Raw genomic sequence first — 15,458 nt, forward strand, 5'->3', positions numbered from 1 at the left:
TTTGTGTTTATAACAGTGTGAAATTCTATGTTTGTATTTTGTTTTGGTACACCTCACACCATGGCTATCATGTCCCTTGTTAATACTCTACAGGTGTCAGAATCAGCAATTTATTACGGTCTATGACCAGAATATATAGAAATGGGCACAGGTGCCTGAAAAGGGGAATCGCAGTTCCCATTCTACAGGTGTCATCCATCCTATATCTGTTCCCCACCCTTTAAGGGTATTGTGCTTTACACTTAACCTTGTTGGAATTGACTTTGCTAGTTTTTACCCAGTTCTCCAGTCTTTTAAGGTCATTTTGAATTTTGATCCTGTTATCTGGGGTAATAGTTACCCCATTTAATTTTATGTTATTTGCAAATATTGGAAGCATGTTCGCTAAACCAATGTTTCTCAACTTGTGGGTCCTAGGTGTTTTGGCCTACAACTCCCAGAAATCCCAGCCAGTTTACCAGCTGTTAGGATTTCTGGAAGTTGAAGGCCAATATATCTGGGGACCCACAGGTTGAGAACCACTGCTCTAAACCTTCATCCAATCATTGTTAAAGACGTATTGCACATAACCTATTGGAAATTCCATAACATATTGCATAACCTATTGGAAAATAACTGCACCTAGTCTATGGGCACATATCCTTTTGGCAAATGTGAATGTCTATGAATATGTGGAGACCATCTTTTGAAAACCACTAGTCAAGAAAAGCATGCCCTTGTTAGAAGTCAACTCTTTGAACAGGTGATATTCAGAAACATTAATGTAGTGGCACACAGGTAACTCAGCTGTCAAACTGAAGAACCATGTCTTTAAACTGCGAAGGATAAAGACATGCCACTACAAAATGTATTTGGTTAGCTGCAGATGGTTGTTTCTTTGCAGTTGTAATTGTCCAAAAGATACACATTCCCGTGAAGCCTCTTAGTTTAAAATATGCACTCAGAGATAAAAGCAAAGTCTTCTTTGAAAAAATATATTTTTACTCATAAACGTCTTTTATTAATTAGCTATACAGGAATATTTCTTATTGAAGTTCACTTCAATAAGATAGGATATAGCTTCTCTTTGTGTTGAGTACACAGGGTATCATTCTTAATCGGTAGTCCATAGTCTTTAGTATAGTTGTACTCACTGAAGTCCATAATCATACTGTATCCATTAAAGTCTCTAAACAGCAACATGCATCCACTTTCACTGAGGTCGGGACACATACTGTACACCTGCTTTCATTGAAGACCAAACACATACCTCCACTGAGGTCTAATGCAAGAAGACTGCATCCAAAATGGAGTCCTGAATCTGAACATGCTCAGTAAAATCACATGTCTATAACTCCTCCTACACCAAAGAGATACAAACTGGCAAATCAGCACATACATAGAATACTAGTTAGCACATATATATATATATATATATATATATATATATATGCGCTATCAATAAACAAATAGTGACAGGCTTGGGAGGTTGCTGTTTCCAACAATACATTCATTAGCACTGGATCCAGAACAGAACCCTGTGATACTCCACTTCTGTCCAGGATGAGGAGGAGGCATTGGTGAGCATCAGTTGGGTTGGGCCATCCAATCCAGCCCTATGCCATGCAGAATATAGAATCAGTCAACAATTACATGTTCACCTAATGGTTGCATTGTCAATCCCACATTTTACTAGTCTGTTTGCAAGAATATCATGGGGGTTCTTCTCAAAGACCTTACTGAAATCACGGTATGCCACACTCACAGAATTCTGTTTGGCTGCCAGGCTCTTCACTTTATATATATATAAAAGCCATAAGGTTAATCTGACATGACTTGCTTTTAAGAAACCCATGTTCACTTTTTGGGATCATGACATTTCTAAGTACTTACAGACTGTTTAATGACCTTTGTATAGTTTAATATGTATTTTATAGAAATATGTTTTAATGTGTATCTTTTATAGAAATGCACTTTAATATGTGTATTTGTGGTATTTTTACAATGTGTATGTGTTTGATTATTCTGTAACTTGCCGTGAGGAGAGGTGGGTAAGAAAGAAAATTATTATTACTACTCTATAATTTTTCTTGGTATTAGTGTCTGGCTGACTGGTCAGTAATTTTCTGAGTCCTCTTTCCCCCCATTTTTGAAGACAAGGGCAACCTTTGCCCTTCTCCAGTCTGCTAAGACTTCTTCTGGCAAGCAAAGATTCACAAAGATTGTTGCCAGTGTTCTGAGATCTTTGATGTAGTTTATCTGGTCCTGAAGACTCGCATTTATGTAGAGTACCCATGTATTCCTGCACAACACTTTCACCTGTTTTGTGTTACATTTCCCCTCGTGTTATCTGTTCCATTTCCTCCACACTGAGCAGTATCTTCTTTTTTGGACAAGACCAAGGATTCATCTATATTAACCATTCAGGTTGGTTTGGAACTGATTGAGCAGAAACCAGTTTCACTATGCAGGTGATTAAATTGCCATTTCTGGAACCAGTTTGGGGTGAGGATGGTGATTATATTAATCAAGTGGGGTGGCCTCAAGGCAGATCCAGAGTCCACCATATTTGAGGCATATCTCCCCCCCCCCCCCCCCAAAACCGTTTCCAGGCAAGATGCACATGACAGCAAGGCAGAAACAAGAAGGGAAAGTGACAGTTCCTGTGGCATCCATTTCACCATTCAAGTGGAATATCTCTTTTCCCATTTAAATTCATTTACAAATCAAATAATTTAAGGTTGTTAAGAAAGTGACAATATCACATGTTCAGTGTCCTTTTATGGATAAGCCCCCTCAGGTCATGTTCATCCTACGTGTTCTTGTAGCTTCAAACTTGATTTCTAACCTCTTCCAATTTAGTGGTCTTCTAATAGCCAGCCAAAGTCCTAAGCATATGTAGACAATCTCAATGTTATTTTCCTTTTGTTATTGCTTACTGAGTTGCATCTGTAGTGCTGTCAGTTTTTTGCGCTGGACACACACATGCCTGCAGTAGGAACTCTAATAGGTTTTAACTGAAGTAATAGAGACCCCTGTTTATTGTATGTTACCTTTTACCTGTCTTTGATCTAGTAAACGTACCTCATTGGCCACCCTTCAATGCCATAAGAGCAGTGTTCCAAAACTGCTTCTCATTTAAAGCTTTAACATCCTTGCCAGTTAAATCAGTTTTAAAAAAGGATGGGAAGAATCGAAGGCCTTCTTTATTTCACGCAGTATACGTAAGTCACAAATATTGCAGGAAGGCATGCCTCTTCTTTTCTTGAAATGACAAACTAGTTACTTTTTATAGTCATTTCAATACTAGTTTGCTATAAAATCATTTTGTTCCCATATTCAGTATTTTTCCCCTTTTAGTTCTAGGAATGGACCTAGAAGTAGATTATCTGGAACAGTTTGGAATGTCCTCGGTAAGTAACCAATATATGAATGTAGGATGTTACATTTGTCTCCTTTCTTTTCCCTATTGTTTTATCACACACTCCTAAAAGAAGCAGTCTTTTGCACAGAATTTAGATAATATTGTTTAGTTTAGTGTTTTAATTTTAGGAATCCTGCTCTTTTTAGCTTGACATGTTGAATAATATATATTTTAAATTTTCATGCTGCTAATCTTTATGTAATGCCACTTTTTGGCTGACTTAGCTGTTCTTGTATTTTGATCAAAAGTTTTCATTTTCCTATTTTACACAGAAAAAATGTACCCTTTAGAGGCTAGATCTTTCAAAACACATATGTAAGGCTATCTGCAGAAAGAACTATGAGTTTTCAAAACAGTATAAGAATTAAAAAGTGTATTTGCCTGATGACGGGATTCAGAATCAGAAAACCATCTACTAACCTAAAAAGAAAACCTGGCTTAACTTTTCAAAACTTTTTTTTTTGGTAGAAAATTAAAAGATTGAAATATTTTTCACCCCACACCACATTTCTTCCAATTTATTCACATTTGAAAGCATTTAGTACAGTCCTGCTTTAAAGTCTGAACCCTAAAGATTTTAAGGTACAGCCCTTGCTATATTGACACTCATTAGGACACAGGACCTCCTCTAATCAATTATTTCATAATTCAAAGAAATGTGCTTCACTTGGAGATTATCTAAATTTCATAAGTGTTGCTCTTGGTCAGATAGCTCCAGATGTGGCCAAAACGTGAACAAGGCCACCATGTTAAGGGAAGATTGTCTGGGAACTTTGATATATTTCCAAATCTATTTCTTGTAGTTCAAGGAGTCTGTTCTAAGAAAGGAATCTCTCTACCTGAAGTTTGACCCTCTCCTGAGTGAAAGCCCTAAAAATTATGTTGATGATGTTAAGGAAGTAAAGTCTACAGGAGTCGCACTACTTCAAAATGAGTATGTATAATTTTGCTGTGTTCTTCCATTTATAACCTATATAGAATTGTTTCAGTATGCCTTGCAGTTTCTAACCAGACCATCCATCTTTGGTCTTAAAACAGAAATTCAGTAGCCATGACAGTGAATGAAGTAAAAACATCTGATGAACATGAAGAAAAGCCGTTGGTGCTTGATCTTTTTGGAATTTCCCCAGATCCAGTAAGTGCTAGTTAAATATCTCTAGCAACCTTCCTCAAATTGCTGTTTTTTCTGAATTTTAAAATGAGAATAGACATACTGATGACGTTGAAAAGTATAGGCTGAGTATCCGTTATCCAAAAATGTTTGGAACAAGAAATGTTTTAAATTTTTTCAAAATTTGGAATACCTTTATTTGCAGATATGAAATATCTTGGAAACCAAGTCTAAAATTGTGGTTTATTTGTGTTTGATATGCACATACACGTAGTGTGAAGGTAATTTATGCAATATTTTTAATAATTTTGTCAATGAAACAAGGTTTGTATACACTGAACCATAAGGAAATAAAGATGTCACCGTCTCAGGCATGCGTGTGAACTATTTTGGATCTTGGAGAAGTTTGGATTTTGAAAGAGATGCTCAACCTGTAATGGAAAATCATAGTTTCCCAATTGAATAATTAAGCTCTCGGGAGCCTTGATCTTATCAACGTATCCTTTATTCAGAGCAGAAGAACAGTTTCAGTCTGAAACCACCCACAAGTTTGGATATCATAGATTTAGTCTGAAATCACTATCCGGCTATACCTTGTGATCTGTATCAATTAGAGAACTAAGATACCAAATATTGCATGTAAATACGTATTAAATTTTTTGCCACAGGTCAAAACTCTACAACCCACCCTAGATGAAAAGAATCCTTCAGTATTCCCTTGTGCTCTGCCCACTGAGGCCATCATTGAAGTGCTGAAATACAGTCAGAAAGGCATGGATGCAGCTGTAGAAAAGATTAAGCATGAGACGGATATTGTTGTTAAAAAGCTTACTTCAGAGGTAAGAATTTGAGAAGGGACACTCGATTTGATACTGTTTTGAATCTTTTCTGTCCATTCACTCCTCCATTTTAATGGCTAATATAGAAATTACTTAACTACTGTATTTAAAAGAAAACTATACAAGTAATAGAGGCTGTTACTGGAAGTCAGCCTTTGGAGCTGTTATCCCTCAAGATCTTTGACTTGCCCGGTGCCATTCCCTTAACCAGTCAAATATCATTGTTTTAAACACAGCCTTTCGCAGCTGTCTAGATCATTTAAAAATCTGAAGTTTTAGTTTAGACATCACTGTAACAAAATGAGTCTACTCTTTGATTAACATCTTTCCACCTTTGTACATTAACGACTCCTACTCTAGTGTTACAGCAACTTTATTTTATTTATTTATTTAATTTATATAATGCCCTTCTCCCCCAGGGATATATCCAATAACAAAACAAATGGCCATAAGAAATAATGTAAACTATACTCTGCTTGGAATCTTGAGGATTACACAAGTATTAATCTCCAAGATAGTAGTATAAAGATCAATAATAAAGTCTGGTCTTAAAGGGGTATTCAGAATTTTAGTCTTAAAATGAAGAAGGCCTAACAAGAACAATTGACCGGACATGGCCCCCACATCCTGAAGTGGGCCCCCAGGCCAGGATTTTTGGCTGGGCTCCCTCTAAAGCAGTGGTTCTCAGCCTGGGTTCCCCAGATGTTTTGGGCCTACAACTTCCAGGAATCCCAGCCAGTTTACCGGCTGTTAGGATTTCTGGGAGTTGAAGGCCAAAAATATCTGGGGCTCCCATGTTGAGAACCACTACTCTAATGTTTGGGGAAGCATGATTTAGGATAAAATAAGTCAGTTTAGATAATGACACCAAAGTAATTTTATATTTATTAAAAATTATAAGGATTTATATCAGAGCAACTTACAATAGCATCAAAAATCACCTCAAAATATATTTTCTAGCTTTTGTCAACTCATATTTTTCAATACCTTCAATAACATCAGCTTGCTTAAGTAAATAATTATCACTTCATGTTTATAGATTCTATTTCCAGTTATCAAGTGAAGAAAAAGCTCTCCAACCTAATAGCTCTGTGAATGGCAAGGCCAAGATGTCTCTCTTCTGATCCTTGTTGACAGCCTTCCCCACTTCTCCCCTCTCCACACGCAGGCGGGCAAGGTGGCCTTTTCCTGTCTCTTCTTTCCCCCCTTCCCTCAACTTGGTCCTTTCAATTTTCTGTCCCCTTCTGAAAATTCTTTACTCTTGGCCTCTTCACTTTTCAAGATCATTTACATCTAGAAAATAGCAGCACCAATTCTAAAGTCATGGAAAAGATGCCATGGAAGTGTGGGGCCAAGTCTGCATCCCATGAAGGGGCCCCAGAGAAAAAAAGAAAAGGGTTTCCTAAGGACCCCTATAAAAAGACATAAAAGTTTCCAAGCGGCACCCAGAGTAAGAGAGACAAATATCCCCAGAGAAAGACGTAAAAGTCTCCAAGGGACCCCCATGTAGCCCTTGCCTAATCCTAGGACCTTCAACCCTGTCAATCCCCCTTCTTTGTTGGGGGAGGGCATGAGATCAGATATTGAGTAATGTTAGTCAAATTCTAAAGTTGTATTTAAGTCTGATCTCTTTCCAATAACCTTTCTGGCAAAGTTTCTTTAATTTTACTGTAAGTCTGAAGATAAATGAATTCTTGCTAATTATTTTGGGATATGATGGTTTCAGGTGCAAGAAAAGCAAAGAGAAGCTTTGGAGTGGAAAATGAAGCATGACAAAATTTATATTGAAAGTAAAGAAATGGGGTATGTACATCTAGTTAATAATGGGCATTTTCTGTGCATGTTGCCTTCTCCAATTACATAGATATCTTTCATATTGTGGATTCAGGTGGACGTTATTTGTGCTACTGTACAATATTCAGAAGGACAGTCTGTACTGGGGGGAAAACCAGAGTTTTGATCCTCTGCTTAATTGTTTAGGATCGCTTATCCAGGGTTATATCACTGTCAAATTCCAGAGAGTTCAATTACCTGCTGCCACCATCCTCTCTAAGTAATTGTACTGCATAGATGAGGTGCGTTTTGGGGGGCAGGGGTCTCTTTCCAGGCAGTCTCTAAACTGAGAATGGGTATTCTCCCCATATTGGTAATGTTGAGAAATTCACTTAATCCTGCCTCCAGAAACTTTAAGAAAAGTAAACCTATGCTTCCTTTTTAAGAGGTGTGTGTGTGTGTATGTTTCTTACTGTGGAGTTATTAATGGAAGGACCAATATTGTTTCATTGTTGTGGAATCATATTAATTTTCTGGTTCTGTATTTGAAAATAAGATGCTTGTATTTCCTTTAGAACAATTGTTGCAGAATTTGAAGGCACCATTACACAAGTGATGGGTAAGCAGATATAAAACATTTTTTCAATGCTTTGCTGTTTGGGTTGCACAAAAAATGTGTCTATCTAGAAACAAAATGTATATATTTCTGAAAAGTACATAAAAACAGTTTTGTTGTAATGAAAGTTAAAAATAACATCAGACAAATTATTTTGTATAGATGCATTTTTAAATCGGCATGCAGAATTCTTCTTCAACTTGATATCCCCAGTACCATGGCAAGCTTATCAGTGGAATACCTTGGCAGTTGCTGAGTGGATGTTCTAACATTCCTAGATCTGCCATTCTCTTTCCGTGCTCGACTACAGGCTGGCACACTTTGGACATACACACCACACGTACATTTTTCTTAGAGAGTTTGCATGTGGTGTGTAGGCCCAAAGCGGCAAAGGCCAGGGCCTGCAGCTAAGTCCCGAGTAAGGAGCGCTTACTTTCCAAATGAGCTTTTTGGTCCCACATCCAAAAAAAAAAAAAAAAGAATATTTTCATCCCATTGGCAGCAATGGGTGGGCTTCCCACACTTCCTTTCCCCTCAGTTTTAGAGCTGCTGCCATTTCCCCTTTAATTGGGAAATCTAACTTTCGTCACTGCTGCTGAAGTCGCTTCATAGGAGCTAGGGACAGACTCATGGTGGGATCCTTGATGTTGGGCTGGGGCTTGCTGGGGTTTCTCTCCATCACATTTGCTGGCGGCCTTGCTCTGCAACAGTGCAGGCCAAGAAAGGACCTGGCAGGCCTGCATGTTTGGACCTGCATGCCACATGGACATTCATCACCAGCAAATGAGATGGAGGCAAGCTGAGTCTGCCCCTAGCTTGGATAAAGTGATCTCAGCAGCAGTGACAAAAGGATAGCTTTCCCAATTAAAGGGGAACGGCAGCAGCCCTAAAACTGAGGGAAAGGGAAGTGTGGGAAGCCCACACATTACCATCAATGGGACAAAATAGTCGTTTTTTCGGATGTGGGACAAAAAAGCTCGTTTGGAAAGGCACCCGAAAACAGGGCCATACGAATGAAACAAAGACATAGCCATCCTATACAAATGCATGAGACTAGTACAGAACACTCTTGTTGTCACAGAATGGTTGTTCTCATAATATGCTTGGACAATAAAGCCCTGAAGTTCACCGACCCAACTCATGATGGGTACTGAAAACAGCAGCTCCTAACCCACCTAACTGGACTTCCCTCACGTCTCTACCCCCACTACAGTCCACACAATGCCTCCTCGAAATATGAGAGATCTTTATGCTTCACCCTGTAGCTAAATCTTTTAGAAATGGTGGTAGTAAACAGTAGCTGAGAAAGTAGAAGTTGACTACATATTAACCTAGTTAGCCCATTAAATCTAATGTGTACGAATTTGGTTTTAACTATCTACAGATCCTTCCTTCTTCCACAGACTCAAATGATTGAACATTTTGACCTTAGTTGCTTTCTGGGGCTGGGGGTAGGTTGCAATGACATAGGCCATGCTTCCTGCTTCTGATGGGAATTAACATGTTCACCATCCCATCCTAGACAAAAGTAGATTTGTCTAGGACGTATGTCATTTCTTTAACTACTGGCTGTTATTTATGATTTTTGGAAATAGTAGGGCATGGTAGCTGAAAAATATAGTTATATAAATAGGCTGGATTAGAGACTGCACCATGTTTTCTTTTGTACACCCCAGTCTATTCTATACGTCACCTGAAATTGTGCATTTGTGGGATAGCCTTGCTTGACTTTCATGGGATGAGTTTGCTAACTGGAGCCTTTGAACATATCTTCAAATATTTGTATTGTTAGAGACAACATATAGTGCAGTGGTTCTCAACCTATGGATCCCCAGATATTTTGGCTTTCAACTCCCAGAAATCCTAACAGCTGGTAAACTGGCTGAGATTTCTGGGAGTTGTAGGCCAAAACACCTGGGAACCCACAGGTTGAGAACCACTGATACAGCGTCTTAAAAGAGTCAACAAAGATTGAGTCACCTAAAACAAATTTGTTCCTGTAGAAGAGGGCGAGAGTCAGAAAGAGCTTGCAAAAAAAGAATTGCAGAAAGTACTTGATGAAAAACAGCAAGTTGTATCTGATTTGAAATCCATGGAGAAATCTTTCTCGGAACTCTTCAAGCGATTTGAAAAACAGAAAGAGGCAATAGAAGGATTTCAGAGGGTAAGCATTTCCAACAGCCTTACTCAGTCTCCTCCTTAAATAACACTAGCTGCCTCTTTCCACACCATCTTTCCCCCTGAAGCTACCATATTTCACCGCATAATAGTCGCACTCCTTCCATTTTGGGAGCGGGGGAAGAGTGCAGATGGTCTAAAATGGAATGTTCTGTAAATGTACCAAGGTGACATTATTGATATAAAAAAATTAAAATTATGTTTTCATTTACTGACATTTGTAATATTGTCTTATGTAGAGGGTGAGTCAATCTGAAGTAGTTTGACTTTTTAATAAATATTAATATTTTTGGCAGTAAGTCAGGAGACAATTTACAGAGCTTTGTTTCTGACATGTATTATATGAGAAGTTCCACTTACATTTGACAGAGAACAACTTTTTAATTTAAAGTATATTTTCCCTTCATACTGCTAAGCCAATAGTATCGCTTAACAGGGTTGTGAAGTCAGTTCACCAAACCTTTCACTCTTAATTTCTTCATAAATGTATATTAATTAGAAGTAAATATACTTTAGTCAAATGATAGCAAAAGGTTACCATAATCATTACAATGTGAAATGTCAGGCTACTTAGACTGATAGAACATAAAATATTTATTTATTTACCTTTAAATTATATTTACTGTATATTAATAAGTTTTTGTATTGAAGTAATTGATGCATTTCCACCAACTGGGATTCTAGTCCCCCGAGTTTTAATCTAAAATTATATTTCCACTTTCTAGAATGAAGAGGCTCTGAAAAAATGTGTTGAGGAGTATCTTGCAAGAATTAAAAAGGAAGAGCAAAGATACCAAGCACTGAAGGCACATGCAGAAGAAAAGTTATGCAAGTGAGTAACATTTTATAAGGATCTGTATTAAATTTGCAGTACCTCTCTTTAAAAACTAATATACCTGAATAACCTGTTTATTTTAGAGCAAATGAAGCGATTGCCCAAGCAAGAAGTAAAGCTAAAACAAAAGCGTTGGCTCTTCAAGCCACTTTGCGCAAAGAACAAATGAGAATCCAGTCATTAGAGAAAAGCATTGAGCAGAAGGTCAGTCTTAGTTTCTTTGTGGATCCAATATTCAGTCTTCTAAGCAGGGGTCTAGACTGTCTCCCAAAGGCTTTGATATATATATATATATTAAATCTATAGTTGCACATCTCAAATCAGAATTGCATGAAGAATTGCCAGGCCCACATTACATGACAAAAAACTATTGACTCATTCCCATTAAATTCAGAGGCAATTTAATCAATTTTAATGTGATGTAAATAATACAAAATTAATACAATGCATAATACAAAATTAGGATTCCAGAAAGTGGAATACTATAGGCAGGAAATGAAGTCCTCAGTGTTTTCTCTCTATTTTCATGTGAGTATGTGGCTGCAATTCAGTGTTACATAGAAATCATTTGTTGGTAAATCAAAGCTGTTATGCACAATAGGAGCCCTAACCCAACTAATAGGAAAAGGGTCTTTCAAATGCCTGCCTGCATAGCAATGCAAGATTCACGGGTCTTTCCTTTAATTTATACTCCCAAGTGTAATTATTAAAAATGAAGTCTACTGTGTTTAGTTTGGGAGGGATTTTACTAATTTATAAGTTCATAAGGTTCTCAAACTTTTTCAGCCGTGGAGCCCTTTTTGAAGCAAAAGTTTCTCATGGAGCTCCAATAAATGTTTATATACTGTATATTATAGTATATTTAATGTGTATGTGTGTGTGTATATATATATATATATATCAGGCATGGGCAAACTTTTGGACACAGGGGCATTTAGTTTTAAAATTTGACAGACAGGCTGGGCTAGTGGCAGATGGATAGAGAGTGTTTGTGTGAGCTAATTGGGGAATTCCTATGCACACTGCACTTATCTCATTTGTAGTGCAGAAAGAAAGACCAATATAATATTTAAAATGAAAAACCATTTTAACCAACATAAATGTAACGGTATTTCAGTGAAAGACCCCAGGGGCCATCCAATCTAACCCCTTCTGCCATGCAGGAAAAGCACAGTCAAAGCACCCCAACAGATGGCCATCCAGATTTAATAATAATAATAATAATAATAATAATAATAATAATAATAATAATAATAATAATAATAAGCTGCATGGAAAAGGGTCTGGGCAGCAAGCTGCCCTTCCAGGGCTTAACACTCTGCACAGCCAAAGTGCTGTGTTTCTATGAACCTTCATGCAAAAGAATAAAAGGTTTTTGAATGCTATCCAGTTACACATAACTGTTAGTAACAACATGCAGTGTTTACAGTGCACTCTGCAGAAAATGATTCACCACTACCTAAAGGAAAATCAACATGTTTAGCAAGACTTACAAAATAATAATAATAATAATTATTATTATTATTATTATTATTTATATTTCGCCCTATCTCCTCGAAGGGACCCAGGGCGTATTCCAAACACAAAAAGGTAAACATTCAATGCCTGAATATGACAACCAATACACATATAATAGCAAAAAATAATAATAACCCAACATGTAAGAACAAATTATAACATAACTTCTAAAATTAAAATAAGACATAACCTATCAAATAAATTTATATCAACATAAAACAAAATATCAAACAGAAACATCAATATCTCGGAGCCGACAGAAAGCATTGGAGGTGTATAAGTTGATTATTGCCAAAGATGGTAACTCGACTAGCAGGATAAACAGATCCTGGATACAGATAATAGATTTTAATCAGAAGTATAGTAACAGTATCATTATCTAATCCTCTTCAAGTCAATGAGCAGAAGTATGTTTTCAGTTGTTTTTTGAAAGAGGAGGGGGGGCATTTTTACTTCCTTAGGTAGGGATTTCCAGAGGCGGGGGGGTGATCACAGGGAAGGCCCTTTTTCTCTCATTCCCACCAGCTGTGCTTGAGATGGGGGTGGGACTGTGAGCAGGGCCTACTCCGAAGACTACAGTTGGTCAATAAGGGGATATGCGATTAATCAAATAGCCTGGACCTGGTTGGTTTATCAGTAAATGTTTGATTTTTATATTTTTTACCTGGGGCACATAAAAATTTCTCAGGCGGAAAATGGCCATAACTGGAAAATGTTTATGAAGCCCTCATGGAGAGTATGGGTGTTCTTTTCAGAATATGTGACTTCTGCAACTTGTATAACCCTTTGCCCCTGTTTCTTTAACAGACAAAAGAAAACGAAGAACTCACAAAAATTTGTGATGACTTGATTTCGAAGATGGAAAATGCGATAATCTGAACCATCCCATTTTTTCATGCTGGTTCTTAATTCAGACTTGGGATAGTTAATAATGAAATTTAATGACTATTTTCATTTGCACTTGTTTAGCTTTATTGTTTTTCTATGAAAACTTCTATATTCTCTGCTGTTATTTACAAAAAGCAAATAAATGTGTGGCACCAGTCTGCTTGCCATTATTTCTGTAAATAGAAACTATTGGGTTTTAGGTTTATTATTATTTTTATTTCCCTGAAATGCCACAATCCTGTTCTGTACCACCACAAAAAAATTTTTTTTTCTCCTGAGTGTCCACCAATAGACATGGGAAGTCGTTTCATTACATCTTCACCTAATGAGCCCATTTAGGCTCATAAGAGGGCATCTCTTCCCATTTTTAAAGACCTCTTATGGTTATGAAATGTTCTATAGCAAAAACTGGGTAGAATTTCCCTGCATTTCGGGGAATTTTTTGTATATCATGAGGGCCAGAATAATAACCGAAGTGCCTCATACCAGTCCACTCTGCTCTGGATCAAGTGTTTCAAGCGTTATTCGATTTCCGCGAAGAAGGAATGGGAAGAAGTTTTAACTGATTAAAAATAAAATAGATTATATTATTTGCAGATTTGGTTGATGTGTTGTAACAAATTTAAAAAATCGACACCTTTTGAAAGAAGAGGAGGATGAGATAGAAAATGGATAGTTAAGTTTTAGCACTGCAGAAAGCAATCTTGAAAAGAACAGAATAAGAGCAACATAGGTCTCATTAGGGCTCAAAAATAGGAAAGATAGATTTGCACTGGACCAGAAAGACCACTCAAATTGGTGGCAGAAAAGAACCAAGTGACTTTTCACATGTTTTATGAAAAGGAAGGAAATCATCGAACTCATTTTAGTGGGATTTATATAGCATAGCAACATGTCAATGCACTGCGCTGCTTTCAGTGGGTTTTGCATGGCACAGCACCATATCAAGAAATGAAATCACCCATATGCTTATCTGAGCCATCTCAAATCATGGAAGTTGCAGGAAACAAGAAATGAGGTAGGCATAATGGGAGCAGTGCTGAAAGTGATAAAATAACCAAACAGTGTGTGTCCAAAGGTGCAGGTTTGGAAGCAAGAGGATAGGAACAACTAGGCTAGGTGTATTTATTTATTTATTTATTTATTTATCACATTTTGGCAATATGAATTGCCAAAGTTTAGGGGAAAGGCAGGTCGGATAACGAAACTACATAGCAAAAGACTGCAATCAAGCCAGGAGTGGTGTATATATGTGTAAAGATGTCTCCTTATTCAAAAGATTATCCTACATTGCATGGCAGAATGGTGAGAAGGAACCAAATCATATCTAAGGGGAAATTCGTTCAGATGTCATCAGATCAGAAGGATGAGGCACACAAACATTTAGCTATTTTGAAGCTGAAGGCATAGCAAAAAGTCAATGAGTTTATGGAATACGATATTACACATGTGGATACATTGAAACAAATACAGGTCCATCTTCCATGCAGGTATTGAATCTTTTTTTAAGGAAATGAATGAATTATGCTTTTAACATTTTACTTTTTTGCCAGTGCAATATTCATTTAAGGATTCACTAAAAGATATAGACATATAATTCCCAACCAGTTTCTCCAAAATTATAGTCTCATTACTAAACCCACAGAGTGGCTTGAAAGTTGAAGGGGCAAAGTGAGTGACAGGGTTAGTGCTTGAGTAGGCAATTTAGAGAAGGGATTTGTCATAAACACATTTGCACAATTTTGCAACTATCAAATGATAATGATAAATGCTAACCCAAGTACAGTGATATATATTTTCCCAATTGCCTGAAAATGTAGTTTAGTTGTTGGTGCATTAAGCCATCAGGAACAATATATTTTGAAACTGCAGCTCCCTGAATATTGTTCCTTGATGGAGTTTAATCACACAGCAGATGGTGAGTTATCGAGTCTTGGGGGGCAGTTTTTGGACCTCGAGATCATTTGGTCTGGTCCAAGTACTGACTCAAACCTAGTGTTATTAACAATCCTCACAAAAACAATCTCCATTGAAAACTTTACAGTACACAAAAAGATCTCAAGAATAAATTATACAAATTTTGGCTATGTTCCAAAACCAAGATGTGAGATTAGACTGGCAAAGCAAAAGAATTCACACCCAAGACTCCTTCCCTGTCCCTATGAATAATAGGGGTCTGATTACTATGCCTTTGCTTCCCAGGCATTTCCCCCAGAAATTTGGGCTGTTGAATGGCTTGAATTTTCTTGTAAAGTAGGGAATGTCTGGTTTGCTGGTGTTATAAGACCTGCAAAATG

The 15,458-nt window shown here is 37.2% G+C and overlaps 1 protein-coding gene across 6 annotated transcripts in view; it reads left to right on the forward strand.

Annotated features, from left to right (window-relative positions):
* The window catches only part of LOC134294703 (transforming acidic coiled-coil-containing protein 3-like), a 755,386-nt gene extending 742,070 nt beyond the window's left edge, over window positions 1-13,316 (forward strand). For 4 of the 6 annotated variants that reach the window (XM_062966299.1, XM_062966303.1, XM_062966304.1 and 1 more), the window contains 10 exons: window positions 3,340-3,392; window positions 4,207-4,337; window positions 4,442-4,538; window positions 5,183-5,353; window positions 7,080-7,156; window positions 7,702-7,745; window positions 9,746-9,906; window positions 10,646-10,752; window positions 10,839-10,959; window positions 13,081-13,316. In XM_062966299.1, coding sequence (XP_062822369.1) covers window positions 3,340-3,392; window positions 4,207-4,337; window positions 4,442-4,538; window positions 5,183-5,353; window positions 7,080-7,156; window positions 7,702-7,745; window positions 9,746-9,906; window positions 10,646-10,752; window positions 10,839-10,959; window positions 13,081-13,152 — 1,034 coding nt within the window. In that variant the 3' untranslated portion in view covers window positions 13,153-13,316. The remainder of the gene's footprint in view (window positions 1-3,339; window positions 3,393-4,206; window positions 4,338-4,441; window positions 4,539-5,182; window positions 5,354-7,079; window positions 7,157-7,701; window positions 7,746-9,745; window positions 9,907-10,645; window positions 10,753-10,838; window positions 10,960-13,080) is intronic. The other 2 variants (XM_062966300.1, XM_062966302.1) reach the window with 2 other exon arrangements.
* Window positions 13,317-15,458: the final 2,142 nt, after the last annotated feature.

This window comes from Anolis carolinensis, unplaced genomic scaffold, assembly GCF_035594765.1.
Source record: "Anolis carolinensis isolate JA03-04 unplaced genomic scaffold, rAnoCar3.1.pri scaffold_19, whole genome shotgun sequence".
Lineage (NCBI taxonomy): Eukaryota > Metazoa > Chordata > Lepidosauria > Squamata > Dactyloidae > Anolis > Anolis carolinensis.